Source organism: Hoplias malabaricus, unplaced genomic scaffold (genome assembly GCF_029633855.1).
Source record: "Hoplias malabaricus isolate fHopMal1 unplaced genomic scaffold, fHopMal1.hap1 scaffold_182, whole genome shotgun sequence".
NCBI classification, from domain to species: Eukaryota; Metazoa; Chordata; class Actinopteri; order Characiformes; family Erythrinidae; genus Hoplias; species Hoplias malabaricus.
The window spans coordinates 7,501-32,500 of record NW_027100855.1 but is presented as its reverse complement, the minus strand read 5'-3'; the positions used below and the strand labels follow the sequence as shown (position 1 = coordinate 32,500).

The 25,000-nt window shown below is 42.0% G+C and overlaps 1 protein-coding gene across 1 annotated transcript in view; it reads left to right on the top strand.

Moving 5' to 3' along the window:
- The window catches only part of LOC136681977 (ryanodine receptor 2-like), a 44,207-nt gene that overhangs the window by 11,957 nt on the left and 7,250 nt on the right, over window positions 1–25,000 (top strand). The window contains exons 5-6 of the mRNA XM_066658766.1: window positions 3,584–3,604; window positions 6,496–6,510. Coding sequence (XP_066514863.1) covers window positions 3,584–3,604; window positions 6,496–6,510 — 36 coding nt within the window. The remainder of the gene's footprint in view (window positions 1–3,583; window positions 3,605–6,495; window positions 6,511–25,000) is intronic.

The window sequence follows — 25,000 nt, the reverse complement described above, 5'->3', positions numbered from 1 at the left end:
AGAAGAATGTGTATCTTTTAAGGTGGAGCGATGTGTGTGAGTAAGAAGCGACTGTATCTTTTAATGTGGAGCGGTGTGTGTGAGTAAGAAGCGACTGTATCTTTTAAGGTGGAGCAGTGTGTGTGAGTAAGAAGCGACTGTATCTTTTAATGTGGAGCGGTGTGTGCGAGTAAGAAGCGACTGTATCTTTTAAGGTGGAGCGATGTGTGTGAGTAAGAAGCGACTGTATCTTTTAATGTAGAGCGGTGCGTGTGAGTAAGAAGCGACTGTATCTTTTAATGTGGAGTGGTGTGTGCGAGTAAGAAGCGACTGTATCTTTTAATGTGGAGCGGTGTGTGCGAGTAAGAAGCGACTGTATCTTTTAAGGTGGAGCGATGTGTGTGAGTAAGAAGCGACTGTATCTTTTAATGTAGAGCGGTGCGTGTGAGTAAGAAGCGACTGTATCTTTTAATGTGGAGCGGTGTGTGCGAGTAAGAAGCGACTGTATCTTTTAAGGTGGAGCGGTGAAAAAACCAACAAAGAACAAGACTAACTCTAGGAACAAAACAAACACCAAGCAAACTGGACCAGAGCAGAGACTAGACTATTACAGACAGATGAACACAAGCCAAAAGGTTAAACTAAACTCCAAACAGGGACTAATTGCAGATAAAGAGTGCAGGGAAACAGAAAGCAAAAAAGTACATTAATATGGACCCAAAGATTAAACCATAGAGAAGACCAGACATGACAGAATAAACCAGATCGTAAATCAGAACCAGAAAGACAAGCAGAGACAGAACCTGGACAGAAACAGAGAACACATGAGGACAGCACCAAAGCTAGATCTACTGTGTAAAAGAAACTGTCCCCAGAGAGGCTAGACCGAGAGCGTATGGGGACAGGACAAGTGGAAAAGCCGGGGAGTGAGTAAATAGGTAAAGGGGCGTGGCTACAGTAACACAAGGGCAAGAGAACACATGGGGAAAGAAACAGGAAACGGGACTAGTGACAGACTAAGCAAGATGGGCTCTGACTAACCAGACTAAGATGGGCTCCCCTAACAATCAGTAGATTATATCAACACGCAGAACTTACTCAAAGCCCCTTGTTTTTGCTGGAGAACTGAACAGCTCCACAGTGTGTTCAGAAAAAACAAATAGCTGCATCCTGCTGCTCACCGCACTCTCCATTTACAACACTCTCGGATCAGGACATCGAATCGGATCAAGACATCCCTACTTACCTCCATTAACACCCTCTACATGTGCACTAAATGTTTCCAGTCCCTCCAGTAAATGAAGACTTTCTCTGACCTCTCCTTTTCACTGTGACCCCTGTGAACCCAGGGCTGATGAATTAGACCCATGACCCGTCTGAAACACTGACCATTCCTCATGTTTTTGGAGAGCAGCCCTTTTATTTCTGGCATGTTTCACTAACCAGGCAGGGTCTGCGTAACTTTGATGAATAAAAACATCACGGGTTCATCAAAGGCTCTTCCATAACAACAGAGGTTTAATTATGTATTTATTTATTTATTGTGCTGTTGCCGAATGATGTGGAAGGCATCGGAGCGTCTGATACCTCCAGGGTTTGGGTCAGTGGTCTCTGAAGCTCACAGGTTTGAGGGCATTGGTTTAAGGGTCTGTGTTTGGACTTACACTGGGCTCAGCAGGTCATTCTCCACCGTCCACCACTGAGATGTAAACAGAGTCATTCAGAGTTAGCGCTCATGTCTTTACTGTAGTGGTGGTAGGAAACAGAGGATTGTTTTATTTATTCGTTTATTTAAATATCCTGCATGTTTCTTGCCACCATTCACTGTACAGTCAGCCCTCGACATCCGTGGGCTCCAGGACCCCCAACATCTACACAGTCTCTTATACAAAGTGTTTGAGTATAACCTCCACACATCCTCCTTCCATCTCTGATAGCGTAGAAAACAGTCTGTATGTGTTCAGCGCAGACGCAGCCATCGCAGTCGGACCACACAGCGCATGCCCAAACAATAATCAAACAAACGAAGAAAGCAGATGCGAGGAAAAGATGCCAGCACCAGCAATGGCAGAGGTTTACAGCAAGGGGCGCTACACGTCACTTCATTACTGTGGAGTCAGTGTAGCACTCAGCACCATCAGTTACAGCTTCACTTTCTGGTGTCATTTTTTGGTAATTTTTTTTTTTAAACAACAGGTTAGTTGCAGGAGCGTGGCATTGGATTTTGGACCCTGTGGAAGGATTTCACACTGGGTCCCTGTCAATCATCTGACCCCGGGGGTGCTGAGCTAGCGATGGACCTTTGGCGGGGGGGTGGATATACGCTGAAGCAGGAGTGTATACAAAGCGCATTTCAGTGGAGCAGGGGGCAGGAGGGGTTGCGAGGCACAGTATCATTGGAGCTGAAGTGTAGGTTTGTGGCACTCGTCTCATGGTTCATGTTCAGTGCTTCTCTGGGCCCTGACACAAACTGCAGATAGGGCCCCTGTCAGTCACAGGCCTTTACAATCATCCTAGTCCCAGCCACAGATGCTCCGCCCACAAGCTGACGGACAGTCTGATTCTTCAGTGCACGAATTTGACCTCACTGTCAGGATAATGCCAGCTGTATTCTCATTGGTTCTCTGTACCTCCGCGTATTTCTGTATATCATGTTAAACTGGCTCTGGTATTGGTCCAAAGTGAATTGCCTGTGTTGTGCCAAAATAGCCGACTTGTGATTGGTCATTTTGCGTGTCAGATTTCTTTTCCTGCAGTAGTAGGTCATTCTTGGCCACGCAAAGAGTATTTAGAGCAGAGTATTTTACACCTAACCACTCTGAATGACTTTGTTTACACCTTAACCCTTTAACTGTCCAGAAAGTGGAGCGCTCAATGAATTGGATGAATTGTATTTATAATAAAACTTTAATGCAGCAGAATTAAAGCATTGTACACATTTGATCAAACTAATATTTACTTTTAAATAATACTAATTCATTCATGTTCAATAACATTACAACCACATCCTTGTTTCTACACTCACTGTTCATTCACTAAATTCCACTGGCATTTTGTAGTTCTACAATTACTGACTGTAGTTTATATGTTGCTCTGCATACGTTATTACGCCACTTTCCCCCTGTTCTTCAGTGCTCAGGACCCCCACAGAGCATGTATGATGTGGTGGTGGATCATTCTCAGCGCTGCAGTGACACTGACGTGGTGGCGGTGTGTTAGTGTGTGTTGTGCTGGTGTAGAGTGGATCAGACACAGCAGTGGCTGCTGGAGTTTTTAAACCCCTCAGTGTCACTGCTGGACTGAGAATAGTCCACTACCCCAATCACCTGCTCTGTGATATACCACAGTCTCTACCTGTAGAACGGCAAAGTGCGTGTATACAGTGAGCTGGTTGTAATGTAATGGCTGATTAGTGTATAAACAGTAGATCAGAGCAGGACTAAAGGCAGCTGAGAGCTGAGAGCTGAGATGGAGACTGACCCCGGCCCTGTGTCTCTGATCAGAACGGTACGTCTCATCCCCGTTCTCCAGACGGTCACTGTGGGTGGTGTGACTTACATTTGCCTTTTCCTTTTTTTGCCTTTTCTCCTTCTCATTTCCACAGCAAGTAGATGTGGAAAAATGGGTATGTCTGCATTTTTACACACATCCACACACCCCATCCTGCCCGGACAACCCTGTTTACCCTCAGCTTCCATCCTTCACTCTACCTCCACCATCCCTCCCTCCACCCCACAGTCCTGCCTGAACACAGAAGCAGTGGCCAACGTTAGGGATGTGCACAGACAGGAGTTAAGCAGTGGTGTTAAGGATGTGTAGTGTGTTTAGAACTAATTACCAACAAGGTGTCGTTAAAGAGTCCATATCCCCCTCGTTCTCCACGGTGGAAAGTTTGTTCTCCACAGCAGTGTTCTCCCCCTGTGTAAACAGCCCTGTTCAGAACGCCCGCTTTCAGCTCCTGTTCCTTTAAATGATAATGAGCCGCTTGCTGTTCACCCCGACCCCGAGCGCACAGCAGTGAGGAGCGAGGAGCAGAAGCTCTGGTTTTTAGCCGTTTTTACTCTGTTCTCTTTCTTCTCCGTTTTTACTCAGTGCTCTCATTTCTCTGCACTCATTGTGTCTGTTTTGCTGAGTTTAACTTCATCTTTGCGCTCTCACTTAAACACGGGTCCAGCACTGTGATTGGACAGACTCCGACGAGGGGGCGGGGCCATTCTAAAGTCTCTGTACCTGACGTCAGAAGCGGAGAAGAATCTGAACGGCTCGTTTTATCCTGTGTTTTCAGACTCAGGCAGCGCACAGAAAACTGACTGGAGTCTTGTTTCACAGTGTGTGGGTTGGTGGGCTCCAGATGCCCACATTAATGAAAACAAGGGAGAATTTCTTATGTCTCCTCTGAGGTTCTTTATCCAACACCAAACCCAAACCGGTTTCACTCAGAATTCAGTCGATTCCTGTGTGACTGGTGAATGAATGTTTCAGAGACTCATTTCTAAACCAGTGTAACACCTGAAGACATCAGCCTCCATCCTTACAGTCATTTGTTTTTGTTTTCCTCACCTTGTGGTTAACAATTAACCCTTTACTAACCCTTTTAGACACTGCAAAATCAGAACTTGTTGGAATGCACATCCCTAATCCCGCCTCTGTCCATGAAACTCATCAGATTTTTTGTCTCATTGTGTTCCCTGTGATGGTACCGACCCCCTGACGTTCTCCTCAGTGGTCTGAATGTGAAAGAGCAAGGAGCTTCCACATGTCAACCCTCTTTAGGATCTCCAGTGGCCATGGTGTCACGGTTGGACTCTCTGGGTCTGACCTGAGAAATCTCTGAAAAGACAATCCCAGTGTAATACGCTGCTCTGGGGAAATTCTTGCTATTATGTTGTATCTTGGTCGGACTGTGTCCTTTAACTCTTAGAAGCCTTAAAAAACTGCCACATACTTACTGAGACAGTATGAGATATTGGTCAATTATTAATAAATGCTACTCAATCTGAGATACATTGAAAATGGGACATAAACACTGCACTTGATGTCATCGTATTACATTATATTCTCAAGTTTTAAAGTGTTTGTGTGTAGTGTATAATTGTAATTCAGAATTCAAACACTCTCCTGCTTCTTTAGTGATGTCACAGTGACTGTGCCTCGTATCAAAATCACAGTCTCACTTCATTCAACACAAAAAGAACCTAAGACTGAAGCCGTGTGAAAAGTGAAGAGTTTATTGGGCGCTGCATTCGTTCTGAGTACCATCAGGAAAAAGCTGCAGAAGACTGTGATGGGTTTGTTCTGTTCTTGGGGACAATACTGTGTCCAAAAGCCCGTATAAGTGTGGGTTTAGACCATTTACAGATGGAGTTTTGAATTACAGTTAAACACCACACATTAAACATTTATATTTGTTCAAATAATATGTGAAGGCATTGTTTGGGAGTGTGTTGACATTTTGTTCCTACAGTGTTACAGTGGGGCGTGTAGTGATCTCTCGGTACGTCAGGGGTGTGGATGTCCTTGCTCTTTTGTACTGATTAATTTGTGAGTCTGTTGACCCTGTTTGTGCTAATGGCTGCCCCTGCGTGACCCCTCTACCCCTCTGTGCTCTTTTCTTTCTGTCGCGGAGAGCTTTACCTGCTTCTACATCTCCATTCAGTTCAAAATAGGCATTTCTCTGAAGGGTTAATCCCCTGATGTTTTAAAATTCCAACGTAATTAACGATCTGAAATGGCTGACTGTAGGGAAACTTGAGAGTCAGGGGTGAATGGAACCAGACGTCCACACACTCTCAGAGCTCCTCAGTGGTTATGTCACGTATAAACACAGTTTTATTTATGGAGCCGTTTCTACAACTAGACATAGAATGAGATATTTCCAAAGCACATCATAATCTTCACAGTCTCTAACAGTAGAACGGCACAGTGCGTGTATACAATGAGCTGGTTGTAATGTAATGGCCGATTGGTGTATAATTAGTAGCTCAGAGCAGTACTAAAGGGCAGCTGAGAGCTGAGATGGAGACTGACCTCGACCCTGTGTCTCTGATCAGAACGGCACGTCTCATCACCGTTCTCCAGACGGTCAGTAAACGTCTCGTTCCATTCTCCAACACTGCATTTCTCTGCCGTCAGCCAGTTCACACCAAAACACTCTCCATCACTTTAGTTTGAATTTCGATTCTGCAGACATTCTGAAACTTCAGTGGGGTTTCCCTTTCGGAAAGCTCCATTTTACCATCCCTTTTCCTCAGGACAGAGCTCGGTGTGCCATAGTTCTGCAGAGAAACAGACACACAGCCGAACTCTAGACCCTCAGGCCAGAAAATGGCAGTATCACACTGATCAATATATTCATAATCAATACTGATTAGTTATGAATGATGGGCTCTTTGTCTGAGCCGTGGTTCTGATCACACTGACCAGCAGTGGGCATTCTGCTGAGCTCTGAACTCTTTATTTTGTCATGAGCTTCCTTTATTAACAGTGACATTTGTTTTATTTTTCCATGCCACGCAGAAATTCATGATGAAGGTAAGAGTGAGTGTGTGTGTGTGTGCGCATGTGAGTAGGTGTGTATTTGAATATGGTTTTAAGGGTGTGCATGTGTATATTAGATGTGTGTGTGTGTGTGTGTGTGTGTGTGTGTGTGTTTGAGCATGTGTATTTGTATGTGTCTGTGTCTTTGTGTAATTGATTGTGAATTAGTGTATTTCTGTGTGTGTGTGTGTGTGTTTGTATGGGTCATCATTATAAAAAGCATCTCACATTTCTCGTCACACACGACGAGGTCATTGACAAACGCCTGTCAGTTTTTTCCAATCAGCAGCGTGCTCTTGTGAAGAGTGGGCTTCTCTGATTGGCCGGTGCATTTCAGAGAACTGTCATTCCCCATCCATAGCACCCCCACCCCACTGTTCCTGTTGTATACCGTGTGTCCCCGTGTTTAACAGCGTATGACACACCGGTAACAGTCCGGGGAGGGTCCGTGTCCACAGCAGGGGTCAGGAAGAGAAAGATAAACTCTAGCAGCCGGATTTACAAACACTTCCCTAAGAAAAAACTTACAGAGGATCTTAAGATCAATGCTAAGAAGTTCATAAGAATTCTCTCTAAAGCAGTTCTCTACAACAATCTTAAGACGTTCTCAAATGTTGTCTTCTGAAAGTCTCTGTTTAAGACTGTGTTTATTGTCTGTGGGCAGTTTACAGTGAAGCCTTTCCCTCGGCACTTTACAGTTTATAAACGTAGTGAGACATTTATTCACATTTAAACGTGGTAAATGAGACGTTACTGATAGTAATTCAGCTCTTTAAACTGAACTCAGCTCTTTTTACTGAACTCTGAGAAGAGTGTGAGTGTCAGGCTCGTGGGGTGCGGACTGACGGAGGACTAAAACACTCGCTAAAACACAGTACTTTAATAACGAAAAATAACAAAACAAAGAGACTTTAACAGAAGGAAAACAAACAGGGAGCCAAGCAGGCTAAACTAGACACGGGGAGCTAAACAGGGCAAACGGGACTGACAGACTAAAGAGTTAACGAAATAGCGACAGAGGAAATTAAACTACGACATGAAACAACAACTAGGAAAACAATCACGGAGAAACTGCAGAGACAGACAGACTAGATAACACGACCGACTTGATATAGTATAAAGGAGAAATGTTCGACAAACAGGAGAGACACAAGGGAACTTAAATACAAGACACAGACAAGATACACCTGAACAGATAACGAGGAGGACGGACAAGGAGGCGGAACAAAGGCGGGACTAGGGCAACAACAAAGAGCCATGTGCTGAGAACGAGCACATGGTCGGGAAAACAGACATGACAGGACGAGGGCGTGACAGTGAGGCTCCGTAATCTTCAGAAAAGAGTTAAGAACGTTTACGTTTCTTAGATGTTTTCTGACGACAAAAATAAAATAAAATGATATTTCTACGAGGAATTTTCGAAGAATAACAATTTGTTTTAACTTTGATCTTAAATACGAAGGAGAAAACTCTTTTGTGACTTCGGCCTGAGATCTCACATTCACAGACCCCTCTGCTGCTGCATCTGTTCCACGCTGTTGTCCATCAGCACTGTCACTGCTGCATGACGAGGGAGAGGTGCTCGGACTCATCGCTGACGTTCGGTAAACACGATGCTCTGAGCTTCATGGCAGAGTGTCTGGCACAATCCTGTTTATTAGATCAAAGGCCCACGTTAGGAAACCTCTGTCTGTGGAGTCAGACTTCTTTGTGGTCCCGTTGTGATAAACATGCAGGGATACGGTTGTCCTCTGAAGCTCATACACTCCTTAAAACAGAGGTCAATGCTACCTTGTAAAAACATTTTTGTAGAAATTTACGATGAAAAACTGTCAAAAAACTGCAAAATGTTCCATCAACAGTTCCATAACTGTCAAATACACGAATACATATATCAGCCAAAATACTAATTATTCTTTTCTGGAAAATATATATTATCCCAATATTACACCTGCACTGTGTGTACAATACAGATATTTTCATTCATTCATTCATTATCTGTAACCCTTATCCAGTTCAGGGTCGCGGTGGGTCCAGAGCCTACCTGGAATCATTGGGCGCAAGGCAGGAATACACCCTGGAGGGGGCGCCAGTCCTTCACAGGGCAACACAGACACACACACACACATTCACTCATACACTCACACCTACGGACACTTTTGAATCACCAATCCACCTACCAACGTGTGTTTTTGGACTGTGGGAGGAAACCGGAGCACCCGGAGGAAACCCACGCAGACACAGGGAGAACACACCACACTCCTCACAGACAGTCACCCGGAGGAAACCCACGCAGACACAGGGAGAACACACCACACTCCTCACAGACAGTCACCTGGAGGAAACCCACACGGACACAGCGAGAACACACCACACTCCTCACAGACAGTCACCCAGAGCGGGAATCGAACCCACAACCTCCCTGGAGCTGTGTTACAGGTATTTTGTAATATTTAAATAACAACCAACACTGTCATTTTACAGCATTTATCTTTTGTAAAAAATACATTTTGTCACTGTTAAATGCACAAAAAATTATGAGCGGTAAAGTTGTCCATTACGGAGAGTAAAGTACCAGTGTGGACTTGACCTTGTTCCTACCCACCTCCAGAAGTTACATAGTGCAGTTTCTGCTGTGCTGAGCCCAGAAGGCTCTGTTCTTCCTGTGACAGCTCACCACTGGATCCACAGCCACCATGGACTGGATAAGGGTTACAACAATGAATGAATTAATGAATACTACCTAGTGTTTTAATTTGTGATCAGTTTCTGACCACAGAGCTTGTTCTTTTTTTTTTTTTTTTTTTTTTTGGAGGGGGCTGGGGGTTGTGTACAAGTTTGGTGGTTCAAACCTCAGTTGTGTGGCCTTGTGGCATAGTTCCCTTCAGGATCAATAAAAGCTTGTCTTAATTAAACCTCAGTAGTATATATCCTACACCTTCTGTCAAACACCTCTGTGAATGATTTATGACCCCTTGATTTATGACCCCTGATTTATGACCCAGGTGACAGGTCAGTACAGGATGTCCTTATATGGGCTTCCCCTCACACCTACACCCACCCCCTGACACCCTCACACCCCCCAACATGTTGGGGGTGGTTGTGCTTGCATATGTATTTAAAATGACCCTGGTGGATTTCTATGGCTAAACGCTTTTTAAAATGTCTACAGTGTGTGTAAATCAGTCTCTTTTAAGAGAATCTGCAGTTACACCAACTATTAGTTCTGAAACCAACGTTGCTTTTGCGCCAAGGAAGAAACGGCGTGGTAAAGCATTTGGTAGCAGCCCTCGCGAATATTTTAGGGATGTTAAAATTAACCTGTTTGATTCTCGGGCTTATGACGTTTGTGGGATGGTCAAAAGTGGATCAACGCCTTCCAGTGATGTCTGTTAAAAGAAACATAAGCCGACACTGAAACCACACGAAGTCAAGACACGAACAACACGCAAGCCATCATGTTTGAGGACATTCTTCCAGCAGACCATCCCGACACCCGTGGACCTATGTGGTGTGAAAATTATCGACTGTCGGACATTGAATATACGCCGATTGACACGGGTCATGGGGTTGTAAACTACAGCTATGGTGAATCGACGGCGGTTGCCAAAGCGGTATCAGACAACAGTTTGTTGGGTCAATATGGTGATGAACTCAGTTGTGTGGACATTGCGAACCCGCATGTTTTTCGACAAGACCCGGTGGATGATTTGGCAACGTTGATGGCTAGACAACTGACAATCGCTGAAGCTCCTGAAGACAACGCTATATCTGCTCCGATTGATGTGGTGGACGGGCAAGTAAGCTCTACGGCGCTAAAACTGATAAAGTCCACTGTCATTGTAATCCTACAACACATCATAAACAACAAGCTGAAGGAAACATCTCTTGGTTGTGAAGTGGATCACCCTAGTCAACTTCGACATTCGTGTCTGTTTGAACCTGATATCTTCTTTTTTGAAAAATACTATAAAGATATAACAAGGACATTGTTCACGCCCGCCTTAAAACATGCCATAGCTGGGCTTCTAAAGTGTTTTGGAATAGAACTACCCCTTCTAAAAATTCAAGGATGTGTTGAAACAGTCGTCTGTGAATTACAATGCGAGCCGTACATTGTGGAAAAGCTGCAGGAACTAAGAGAAAGTCTGATTGATCAAACCTCTGAACAGTTTGTCAGCGATGCCGTTGACTGTTGGGAAGGTGATTCAAAGACTTGCAGAGCTGTTTAAGTGAAAATGGGGATAGTTTGCGGACACCAAAGTCTGTCAAAGCGTGTGCTGAAACACCGTGTGAACTGCGAATTGACACGTTTGTTGTATAAATGTATTGACGATAGTGTGGATGATTTTACACTCATTAATAGTGTGTATGATGTCAATGTTAAACGTTTACAAAATTTCAAGAACCAAATGAATATTGTTAAATCAACATCGCATGATTGGTGTCATTTGACACAGTTATGTATAGATTCTGACGAAACAACCCTTGTGACTATTAGTAAATTACTGTCTCTCATGCCTAAGAGTGAAAATGTGGTAAAAATTGGTTATGTGCTTTGTCTATGTACATATATAATAGACATTTGTGTGATAAAACTTTCAACAAAGAAACCGATTGATGTTTGTAAAGTGATTGAAACATTTGTTGAATATCTAGTTGAGAAAAATGTAGATGTGTGTGCAAACTTTTTAGATTTCATCGATGCATTGTGAATAAAACAGTCAAACAAACAAATCCGGGGTCATTATTTTCAACAATGTCATCTATCGACACATCAAATCTTATGAGAACGGTATATTACACGCCGTCTAATTCTGGTTCATTAGGCGGTAAAAATCATTTGAAACGGGGTGTTTTAGAGAATACAGGATTGTGTCTGTCTGATCAACAGGTTTCAGACTGGTTATCTGGAGAGGATGCATACACACTCCACAAACCCATACGACATAATTACAAAAGAAACCGGGTTATAGTATATGGCATTGACGCTCAATTCCAAGCTGATCTTGTTGATATGAGTGCGTATTCTAGGGAAAATGACGGATATAAATATATGTTGACATGTATTGACGTGTTCAGCAAATATGCGTGGGCTCGACTGTTAAAAAATAAGTCTGGTATAGAAGTCTCAAAGGCATTTGCGAACATATTAGAAGAAGGCAGAGTTCCTCAAAAGTTACAGACTGACAGGGGTAAAGAGTTTTTCAACAAACATTTTCAAAATTTAGTATCAAAAAACAAAATCACACATTTTGCTACAGGTAGTGAGCTAAAAGCCAGTGTCATAGAGCGGTTTAATAGAACGCTAAAAAGTCGTATGTGGCGTTATCTAACAGCTGTAAACTCCAAAAGGTACATTGATGTTTTACAAGATATTATGAGCGGTTACAATAATAGTTACCACCGTAGTATCAAAACCAAGCCAGCTGATGTGACGAAAGAAAACGAATCTAGCGTGTTTAAAACGCTGTATGGTGTGAGAAACAAATTAGACAAGAAAACCATATTTAAGTACAAGACTGGTGACGTTGTGCGTATTTCTAAAGTCAGGGGTCCGTTTACAAAGGGGTATGAGGAGAACTATACACAGGAGTTTTTCACTATATCAGAATGTATCCGACGACAACCACCCGTTTATAAATTGAAAGATTATGACGGTGACATTATACACGGCCGTTTCTATGAAGAAGAGTTGCAAAAAATACGCATGTCTACAGAAAAAGCATTCAAAGTTGAAAAGATTTTGGATAAAAAAAAACAGGGTAAAAAAACAATGGTTTTAGTGAAATGGTTAGGTTGGCCGTCAAAATTTAACAGCTGGGTTCCTGAAAATGATGTTGTGGACATACAAAGGCCTTAAAAGGTGTTGTACTTTGTGAACTAGTTCATTTACATCAAAGGACAAATATGGGGGACAATGGTTTTTGCGTCACACTGCCGAGCAATTCGTCTATGTCGGTATACCCCGATAATCAAATTTCTAATTATAGAACAAAACTAGCAAAACCAATCGATCTAAAAGGTGACTGGGAAGTAGGGGTGATAGAGTTTCAATACCCACGAACGTGGACAACCTTTTGTGAGCTAGATGCCACATTTAGCGTAATTGATAAAAAATCTGGCAAAACAACACAAATAACACTACCTACAGGGTATTATAACCATATACCGGCATTAGTTGCTGAGATTAATATCCATCTAGCAGACCATTCAATAGGTCTTGTTTATGACCAAATAAGTCACAGGTTATTTATTAAGACGTTATCTGATATCGGTTTGATATTTAATGGTAAACTAGCCATCATCTTGGGTTTTAAACCGGGTGTGATACTAGAGTGTGTAGTTAAAACAAATGACCCGGATGTCGTACAAAAAGAGTACGCGCCACACCCTGTCGACATCTATGGTGGTTTCTACTCAATGTTTGTTTACACAGACATTGTTGATTACCAATTAATTGGTGACAGTTTTGTACCTCTGTTAAGATGTGTACATATATCAGGGAACAACCATGATATTGTCACAGTTAGATACAGTAAGCCACACTACGTGTCGACAACAAAATCACAGATAAACGATATCGCTATAGAAGTGAAAACCGATCAGAACCAGCACGTAAATTTTTCTTATGGGAAAGTGGTTGTAAAGCTACACTTTAGACCTGTAAAACAAGGAATTAGGTTTTGAAAATGGAATCTTTCAACAGACTGGCCATGGATCCTGAACGTTACGTTTCTTACTATCAAAGTCAGGCCGGAGGCCACATGCCCGGCTATACAGGTAGCCCAACAATGTATGGTGCGGGATTTGGTGGGATTTTTAGAAATTTATTCAGAATGGCTATACCGTTGTTCAAGAAGGGTTTTAATATAGCCAAACCACATCTAAAAACAGCTGCTAAAAACATTGTAAGCGATGTTGTCAGTAACGGTCTGACGCGTATGATGGCACACAATCAAGATGGGTCGGGTATGTTGGTGATGGCTCGAAAATCTGTGAAACGACCCCCTGGTAAGAGGCGTGGCCGTCCTGCTAAGAAAACCAAGCTTGAGATGAAAAAACACATAGTGTCAAAAAGAAAGAGTAAGGGGAAGCAGACAACAACCTCGACCTGTAGGAAACCTGTTAAAACCATTTTCTGATCATGGCTCTACTTCATCGCATGTCTGAGGAGTGTATTAAATCAGAACTGGACTTGTTTACAGTACCTTTAACACAAACCGCTATTGAGAAAAACACTTATGTCGAAATTCCGCCGCTGTCAGCAATATCCGACACAGCCCCACTGGAGTTTTTCATAGCCGGCCATGGTGAAGATTATATGGATCTAAATAACACACTATTATACCTTCGTCTTAAAATCACAAAACCTGACGGAAGCGACATTGATGACGGAGCCGCTGTGGGGTTGATAAACTATCCTGGAGCTACAATATTTTCACAGGTCGACGTGTCCCTAGGAGACAGGCTGGTATCACAGAGTTCAAGTACCTACCCATACCGTAGCATGATAGAATGTCTCGCCAACTATGGTCGGGACACCCTGGAAACTGTCTTCTCTGCAGGCCTCTTTTATCTGGACACTGCAGGGCATATGGATGAAACAAACCCCGCAAGGAACAATCGCGGTTTGGCAAAGAGGGCCGCATTTACAAACGCTAGTAATGTGGTAGAACTGCTGACCCCGATTCATAGCGACATATTTTTTCAGGAGAAATTGATGCTTAACGGTGTTGATATAAAAATTCGCATGACTCGTAATAAGGATGATTTCTGTCTAATGCGGCATGACGCGTTAGCATACAAAGTGAATATTCTCTCTGCATCGTTATTTGTCAAAAAAGTATCTGTGTCACCAGCTGTAAGGTTGGGTCATGCCCAGACATTGTTGTCAACAACGGCTAAATACCCCATTGACAGAGTGTGTCTAAAAAATTTTTCCATACCTGCTGGAACACGTGTTTCTAACCAAGAAAATTTGTTCTTGGGGACTCTACCTAAGTCTATGATAATAGCCATGGTTGATAATGATGCATTCACAGGCGCCTATAATAAAAACCCCTTCGCGTTTAAACATTACAACTTGGAGTTTCTTGCGGTCTATTTAGACGGCCAACAATTTCCAGCCAAACCACACCAACCCGATTTCCACACTGGTTCCGCCGTGCGCGAATTCTTCCAGTTAGCGCTTGCATCTGGAAGACATCTGAAAAACCAGGCATTGCCAATTGATAGGCAGGATTTCCTACAGGGTTACACTCTGTATGCTTTTAACCTCACACCTGATGAAGAATGCGGTCAACACGTGTCTTTGGTCAAATCAGGTAATATTAGACTGGAGGTTCGTTTCAGACAGCCGCTCCCGCATACTGTAAATTTGGTTGTGTATGCTGTTTTTGACAGCATCATTGAAATCTCTAACCGAAGACAAGTTTTAGTGGATTATTACTAATGAATACGTTGGAGCTGTCTGCTGTAATGGACAAAGTGGCTGTTAACACACATTTTCTCGGTGTGTTAGCATGTGACCAATTACCAACAAATGGTATATGGAAATTACCTGTGACGGCTATTGTCAATACACACTCATCTGATCTTCCTGGCGAACATTGGCTTGCTATCTACATAAGTGAAGACCGTGTCGGGTGTTTTTTTGACAGTTTTGGAAATGCGCCTACCTATGACAAGTTCCCTAAAATTATTAGTGATTTCCTTAAAACAACATGCACGACTTTGAGGTATTCTACCAGACAAGTTCAAGATTTTACATCAACTACATGCGGTCAACATTGTGTGTTTTTTCTATACCACATGGTTAGACTGTGTAATTATGAAGAAGTGATGTGTTAATTTAACTAAAAATGACAATATGGTTTCAGCCTTTGTGAAACATTTGTATCCGTGTGTTTGTAAGAACAGGTCGTTTATTTGTATACAACATGTTCAAAAAGGAGAGATGTTTATTGTATAACCCTGTGTAGTGTAAAGCTGACGAATAAAAACACTGATTTTCAAAAAAGATTTTCAACTCTGGTTCGTTTATTTACAAATATACATGTAACAATAATAAAACAACAAATGACAGTTTTCAAACAATGTGAAAAATATTCAAAACAATCAATTAAACAACACAATCACACACACATCAAATAAAATAAAAATAAAATATATAACAATTAGAAGTTTAACCAAACACTTCTGTCTAAAACGGGGGAGTGAAATCTGGGGTGTTCAACACTCTTAACAGGCGATTGCAAAGTGCCTTTCACTGGTGTAGCATAATCAGCAGACTTTTTATTTTTTAACAAATTAATTTTTTGTCTGACAAACTTATTTGGTATGGTAGAAAGAGGGATGTTTAAAACAGCAAAAGCCTCTAGAAACTCGCTCCACCCCTGAGGTCTACGATCATCGCTAACACGGTGTGCGGCGGTGATGCTTTTCACCAAGTCCAGAATATGTGACCCTGGGATCGTACGTCCATTTAAGACAAATTCTCCTAATTCATTCCAGGAAGACACATCTTTTGATTTAGACATTGTATCTAAAACATACTGAACATTCTGTCTGCTTCGCGAAGATACATTTCTAAGAACATCATCGAGTATGGAATGTTTGTTACCAGTCTGATCGACAACATTTATTTCCTTATTAACAGTATCCGCATGCGGCAATGACAATGTTAAAGTATTGGTCTCCATATCACCATGTTTAGCGATGGTTAAATATCTCTGTAACACGGATGTATAAAGTTTGGCCTTCTCGTGGGGGTCGAGATCCCTCCTGGCCAAAATATCTCTGATCGACACGTCCAAATCATTTTCTACAATTTGTCGGACAGCGCCCCGACTGTTATCACTCTTTAACTTATCCAACTGGTGCTGAGGTACCAAAAATAATTTTTCAGCATACTCCATGTCTTCAGTTTATCTCCCCGCTATCAAGCTTGCTATAAATGGTAAAGCAACGCTTAACAATGGTAAAAGAAAGCCGCCTTTCTGATTAATTATTTTCTTTTTCCGTGAAACACCAACCTTTTTATCAGCGATAAATTTAATTTCAGACTTCTTCTTCTTTAACTCTCGATATTGCGTTGATGTGAGAGGTACAGTGCCATTAAGAACATTAAGGGCAACCTCACACAGAGTTAAGATAAGTTCATTAGACGCCGTTTGTAAAATAACACGTCTCTGTGCTGGTGTGGCTTTAAATAAAAGTTTAAGAAGCGGCAGGTTTCTATATAGTCTGTCCGACATGCTGATCTATCTGCGTATTTTCGGAATGTAAACAACAGGCGTGTTTGAAATCAGATCTGTTCTGAGACGAAAGTTTTCAGGAGTCTTAGCTTTATAATCAATTAAAAGGTGACCGAACGGCTTGCTAACAGCATTTTGAAAACATTCCATGAAAAATTTGGTGTTGCCGGGGTACATCTGTCTACCTAATACACAAACCTGATTGTTGTCTCTTGGATTTTTAAATAATATGAGATAGTTTGTATTCAAACTAATTGTCCTACTAGACTTTCCTTGAAAAAACAAATTTTGCATTAAGTAAATGGCGCTTAAATTTCTGTGATGTACATACTGTGTAAACACCTTTTCCACTTCGGCATTATTGCTGGCATCTTTCATAACATCATCAATTATTAACAAATTATTTCTGTTAAGCGGTAAAAGTGTGTCGTCACATAGCGACGTTGGTATCCCTTGAACAAAAATAATATTTCTTATCTTTAACATTTCATCATAAAGGGGTTGCCAGCAGTCATAAATGTATACTATATTTTCTATTTTATTTGAAATCAACTCATCAGAACGCTCAATCAACTGTTTTACAAAAAAAGTTTTTCCGGAATTTGATGGTCCGCTTATTACACACGAAAATGGGTGTTGTAATCTAAAATCAAACCCGTCAACATCTATCACACCTCGACCGTCTTTAGTACCCATAAGGAAGTGTTGAAAAATCAGGCAACAGGACACGTTTGTTGTACACAACTTTAAACCGCTTCACTACTGATTTGTTTTTCAGCGTGAGGTTCTTTTTATTTCTCACAATGCCGTCAGCGCGAGCAAGTATGTGTCGGCTAGTATCGCGATTCGTCACATAATTATCAACAAGGTCAATAAGTGTGTCGAGTCTAATAACTTTTGAGTTTTCAGAATTTAGCATAATGCCCTTTGCTTTCATGCATGTTTTACCGCCAGCTGTAAGATATCCGTACGTCTTAGGACCTCCAGAGCAGAACTCTGTAATGTAATCACCACCACCAATCTCGTCTGTCAAATCGCCTAAATAAGGCCCCAGAGGGGGTTCCCAATCACCTTCACGAGAAACAAAAATAACACTGTCAGTGTCGCTATACAACAATCTGTCTCCCAATTTATCCATTAGATTATACAATTCTAAACGAGCGTGCGCTGTTGTAAATGCGCCGAGGAATACATTAATATCACGTGTTGGACAGCTGTCTCCAGCCGAATAGCACCACTGAATCAATGCTGCGGTGTCGGACACAAATGAAAAGTGTTTAACCTCATAGCCGTCACCAAAGATGTGTTGTGAAAACTGTTCAGGGTCCGTTAACACTTCAGACACGGGCAGGTTTTCCCTCATTGAAAAACGGCCCCACAAGCTGTTTAACAACAATTTGTTAATAGAGCGACGCGCCTGGTTAAGGCATATCTTGTCAGGATTCAGTTGGATATTTTCCTTTTCAAAATAATCCCTGATGTATTCGGCCCTCTCTTCCTCTGTGACAGCATGTGCTGGATAACCACTGGCCTCCTGCTTGTACTGTAAAAACGTCTTTACATACTCGCAGAACAATGTCTCTGAACTGTCTGGGAAATGCCAAACTTCATGGATTTTTGCAACTACATACCCTTTCTCAACAGCCTTCACTAGTTCAATACTGACCCATGACCCCGTTATAGATCTCTCTTCATCACTATGCATACATGAATGCAACTGGTTTTCGTGCTCGGCACATGTGCGGCACAGCGGGAACATTAACTTTCCATTACAACGGTATGGTAAAACAGGGTGGAGGAGTTTTCTTGGTGGATATACTGTTGCCTTGACTAGACCATAGTAATCCTCAAGAGGTTGAAAGTCTTTGAAAAATATTTGGGGGTGCCCTACTGGGTATTTCTTCCGGGCCTGGCAGAATGGGTACAAGCTGGTGAAGTCCAAATATCTAATCTTCTCACCCTCCTTTGCTTTGTAATACAAATTATACGCATTTGTTCGACCACCAAAAAGTGCGTCTCTTGGTTTGAGTCTTTCAGGAGCTGTGTAATTAGAAATGAACGTGGCAACATCCAAATCATCCCTCTTAGCAGATGCCCACTGACATTCCCACATCACTTCAACTTCTAGACCATATGCACGAACAAGCGTCTCCACCTTGGTATCAAACCGCATTCGCAAATCTCCATACAAGACCTTTGACATAGGATGGCACTGGTTCGGGTTGTAACGACATTCATGACCATGATGCATGCAACCATTAAATTCTAAAGCTTTTCGCACACCATCTTTTTCATAATAACCATCCACATAATATGCGCCAAACTTCATTTCCCCGTGAGTTAAAGCGTGGTGCACATCAACATCTCTTACATGCTTAACATACTCAAGCCATTCAATGGAGACGTTAGAGAATGTCTTGTGCTGGTTAATGTATGCGTTGTTGTGTGTCAGCGCCAGCGTGTCTTTTGGTAGAAAATGTGTTTTGTATACTGCCATACAACATGATGCTAATGTCGTATAATTAAACGGGTCTAGCTTTGTGCACTGAATGAATTCTTCGCGATACTTGATACATGCTTCGCGCAGTAAAACAACGTCGTTCCTGCCGTAAACATACAACTCCTTTTGGAAGTCAAAAACACCGTTTGAGACTGTGTCGTACCATTCGTCAAACTCTTTTTTACCTTTGTCGTTCATAGTGTCATAACCATAAAAACCCTTTTCAGGGTATGGCCCCACATAGTTCTCATTTTGTTTTAAATTGAATTTGTGTGGGAAATGTCCTTTCTCGGAGCATGTTAGATTTAAGGCTGATGTTGTTTTAGCCAAACGCATTGGAATGAATGAATATGAGTCTATGTAACGTTGTTTGTATGTTTCATCATACATGGAGATCAGTCTACACCCCATCATGGTGATTTTGACAGCGACACCCACACTAGAAAAATATTCCAATAATAGAAAATTGTCAAAACCGGCCGCATTGTGTGCTAACCATGTGTACCCTTGATATTTGAGCTGTCTAAACTTTCTCATAAGCCTTTCTATGCAGTCAGACCCTTCTGCAGCGAATTCTGTACCATCATATGTAATAGCGCAGACAAAATTAGCTTCATGCTTTCCATTTTCAAAGCGTGTCTCAAAGTCGAAAAAGATGTAGGAATTACTGGGTTCTTTTATTTTGATCGGCTGTATGTAACATTCATGTGTGGTGTCCGATATTAAATCTTCACCACAATGAACACAACGACCCGACACACACTTGTGGGGTTTTGGTTTTATTAAACTTACGTGATAACGATGGCCACATTTTTTGCAATACTTAGTTAGATCGCATGAGGATGCTATCACCCCTGTAATAGACTGTTGTTTTTGTTTCTTATGCTGCTCATAGCAATAGACAGACTTGCAGTAACGCGAACAGTCATCACAATATTTCACACGCCTGGGGTGTTTGTGACACATCGCATCTTGACACACATCGCAACTATATTTACAGCTATGATCTCTGGCGTTAGTGTAGCCCGTATAACAAAACGTGCAAACATGCGGCACCCCCATGAACGCTTTCAAATTTTTTACCAAATAATAATGACCGTCATGGAGGTACAGAAACGCAGTCTTGGTATGTGGTTTGTCTTTGGTTTGGTACTTTTCTAATTTACCCGAACGACTCTTGTGGAACACAACTATTTTAATACCATACTTATATTCAAAACGACCAATATCATTAAAACCTACTCTATGGTCACGTGTGTAGCCAATGTTTATCTGTATCTGTTCGGCTATAGGTTCTAATGTGTTATGTGGTACATGCGGATTCAGAAAAAGAGCAATGCAGATTGCAAAACACAGATTGTTTGAGATGTTTGTTGGGCAGAAAAGATTCAGTCTGTTCCTTTTGATCACCTGATCGTGTGCTAGGTCACGCACCTTACGACGAACACCACCATTTTTACCCACGACTATCGAGACAGTCAGAGCCAAACTCTCATCCGTTTTAATACTGTTATTGCTCTGCATAACCCTTTCAATAGCGTCTGAAAATCTGTCCACACTGTAACCGTCCCTTGAAGACAACACCGTGTTTACATCAGATGTTAAACTACTACCTCTAAGGGTGATGTCGATAACACCGCCATCACCAGCCAAGACCCTGGAGAATGACACAATTTCTGACAACACATCGTGTATATAGGACGTGTATGAAGCTATGTCTGTGGATGGCGCGTCATGTAAATTCAGCATCCGGTGAAGCACAACGCTATTAAACCGATTCCTAGACACTATGGTATAATCGTCTACAACACCACCATTTCTCACCAATTCTGCTATATGACCGTCAGATAAACCAAAGTTAGGAGCTGTTGGGTCAAATGCTGAATGTCCAGGTGTTGTCACACCGCTACCTGTTTGTTCATTGTTTATGTGTTGTGTATTATTTTGAATATCATTTTCTAGGTCTGCTATAGCCATGTCACATTCTTCGATAAGACAGTGTAGTTTTTCACTTGGAGACAACCGCCCCCAAGCATCATATGTTGCGTCATCACATGCAAAATCTGTTGATTGTTCGCCACTACTATCATATCTACAACGCTTAACCGGTTGTGTATGTGATGCTTGTCTTGTGTTTGTTAACCATTCGTCCAGTGTAATTTGTAATAAGCCATGTGCGTTACTGTTATCGCTGTCTTGTATGTCTACGTCTTGCTGGTTGCTAAGCGATTCAATACCCATATCATATTCGTCCATAAGACAAAGCATTTTTTCACTCGGAGACAACTGTTTCCACGCTTCATATATTGGGTCATCAAGCGCAAAATCTGTAGATGCCATGACTGTTTAGACCTATTTGGTTTTCGATACACAAATTGTTGGTTTTTAAATGTCAATGGTTTAAAATAATGCTATTACTTTTGAATGTACGTTAATGATTTGATTTATTTAACACATACTTGAAAAAAAAACCACAGTATATTATTAACACAATAATAATAATAATAACAATTATAATATTAACTATTATCATCTACAAGACGGTCCTGCAACAGGGATCCGTGTTGATTTTTTTAACTGCAAAAGTCTGTTTAATTTATACAACAATTCTATAGCTGTTTCACTGTGCGCAACCTGTTTCTTACACAAACCATGAATATCCTTAACTAAATTGGCATTAGCTGTTTGTTCTTTACACAAGGCTTCAATACATTCAAACTGTTTCTGAATAATATTGTCACGCCTGCGGTTTAAAGCAGCCTGCCTACGCTGTTCAATAGAGATTTTAGCGATCTCCTGTGACATCTGTCTCATCAATGTTATAAGCTCAACAGGGTTGTTAGCACAATTACAACCCCCCACCTGGTTTTGTTGTTGTTGTTGTTGTTGTTGTTGTTGTTGTTGTTGTCCTCCTTTACTGTAAAGCTGTTATCATTCCATGTTTTAAATAACTCATCAGACCATCCAGCGGCGCACAGACCAGGATCAACACAGTCCTCATACACCGACAGATCGAAAATGTCCAAATCTATGAACAGATAAAATAATGAAACACTCGTTAACACACAAACCTCATGTTATAAATAATACAAATAATATTTAATTGTGTTTTTATTACCGTTTGTTTTGTGGATATCGTCCAATCTAAGACGTTTACCACTACTTGAGCGCGATGTTTGAGCACCACCAGATCCAAAACTACCACGTTTTTCTTGTGGAACAGGCACCCTGATGTCCCTTGGGACGCTTTGATTGGATCGGGTAGGACTGCTTGTTAAACACGGCGTAAATGTTTGTGGCGCTTGGTCGTTGTTGGCGTACGTAGCATCCAATGGTTCAACAACGGCAGAGGTGCCGGGAACAACTTCAAACCCTGGCGGTGTTAAGAGATTTGTTTCTTCAACCAAACGTGTCAACCCTACTACAGAGAACATATAAATTACACACTATTGCGACACACAATCAAAATATAACACCATGAGTTATAAGATGTATCAGACAACCTACCAAGAGGATTTAAATACCCCGTAGCATCCACAGTTTCTGAAGAAATGAAAAAATAATCTCATGAATAACAACTAAAATCAAAAAAGACACATAAAATAATAAAGAGCAGAGTCATACCTTCACAAAGTTGTGATAAACCTTCAATGCTCCTAATGGCACGGATGGTTTCTAACTCAGATGTACCTAGACAAGATAAACCCTGTTAAGTGGGTAAGAAAATATTATATCACCGAAATTCTGACAAAAAATTAGGTAGAAATCTGTAGTTTAACACTTACCGAAAATGTAGGACTCCATTGCGACTTCCAAATAGTGTCGGTATAGGCTTTCTCACAAACACAGGATTCAAGCTAACTATATATACATGGGGGCTGTGGGTGTGTCAGGGGTGTGGTGTGGGTGTGAGGGGAAACCCATATAAGGGCATCCTGTACTGACCTGTCAGTCATAAGCCCGAGAATCAAACTGGTTAATTTTAACACCCCTAAAATATTCGCGAGGACTGCTACCAAATGCTTTACCATGCCGTTTCTTCCTTGGCGCAAAAGCAACGTTGGTTTCAGAACTAATAGTTGGTGTAACTGTAGAATCTCTAAAAAGAGACTGATTTACACACGCTGTAGACATTTTAAAAGCATTTAGCCATAGAAATCCACCAGTGTCAGTTTAAATACCACATGCAAGCACAACCCACCCCAACATGTTGGGGGGTGTGAGGGTGTCAGGGGGTGGGGTGTAGGTGTGAGGGGAAGCCCATATAAGGACATCCTGTACTGACCTGTCACCTGGGTCATAAATCAGGGGTCATAAATCAAGGGGTCATAAATCATTCACAGAGGTGTTTGACAGAAGGTGTAGGATATATACTACTAACCTCTCTCTCTCTCTCATACACACACACACACACACATTCAAAAACAGTGTGGCTGCAGTGCTGATCAATATCTAGGCAGCAGTGCTCGTGTGTTTAGAAAGTGACCTGTGATTAATGAGGTAGTGCAGCTGATAAACTCTGGAGGTAAAAGTGTGTGTGTTTCTAATAAAGTGTCCAGTGAGCGAACTTGTAAGGCATGTCTTTTTAATGAACGAGTTGGTGAGTTTTACATTTACAGATGCCCCGTCTGCGTCTCGGAGCTGTGAAGCGAGAGCTCTTACGCTGATTGATTACTGCAGCGCTGGCAGTGCGCTTCCCTTGTGGAGCTGAGGGAAAAGCCCACACACATGTGGTGTTAAAGGAGACCATCACTGGTGCAGAGCTTGTGCACATGTATTTGTGGAACTGGAGCTAGTGCTGAGCAATACGTTAAGAAGGAATCAAAACTGACATTCAGAACTTCTAAACAATGTACCGTCCCTTTAAACCCACACCACTGCGCTGTAGTCATGTGACTCTCCCCCGTCCAATCGGCCACACGGAGGAGAGCCTAAACACGGAGGCGGACCGAGCGACTGGAGCGGCTCGTACCAAAGAGAAACGCTGCGTCTGTGGTTTGGACGTGTTCTGGCTTTAGTGAAAACACTGAACATAAAGGAGTCAAATGTAAACACTGAGAAAAACCAGTTTCAGACCAAAGTGAATCCCCCGGTCTGTTTCACACTGAACACAATCACACACCGTATACGAACAGAGCACGGCTCAGACGCAGAGACAGAGCTCCCAGCCACATCAGAGACACACTTTAACACTGGAGTGTGTTTACAGCACGAGCCTCGACAGGGAACTGTGGACTATTAATCGTAATCGAGGTCAAATGTTCAGTGAACATTGTGATATTGATTTGCGCTGATATCGCCCAGCTCTACTGGAGCCCACCAACACAATTACTGTGGGCTCTGTACTGTATCAGAAACCATGGGATTCAATGAGCTGTACGTTTTTGACTTTCATTCATGCTGCAAATGCTGTCTCAGGGGAATTATAGCGCCCCCTGGGGCCAGATCGCGAGGTGGGGACGTGGGGTGGGGTGAGTGTGGCTCATTATCATTTAAAAGAACAGGTGCTGAGAGCGGGCATTCTGAACCCGGGTGTTTAGTTAGGGGGAGAACACTGCTGTGGGGTTTGATCCTTGTGGTGTTTTGACCCAAGGAGGTCACAGGTATTTTATTAAAGTCCAGAACTGTGTTCCCATGAGAGGATAAAATGTGCCCTTAATAATCAGTACATAATAGTGCGGGTAAACCACTTGTCCTTAAGATGTGTGTGTGTGTGTGTGTGTGT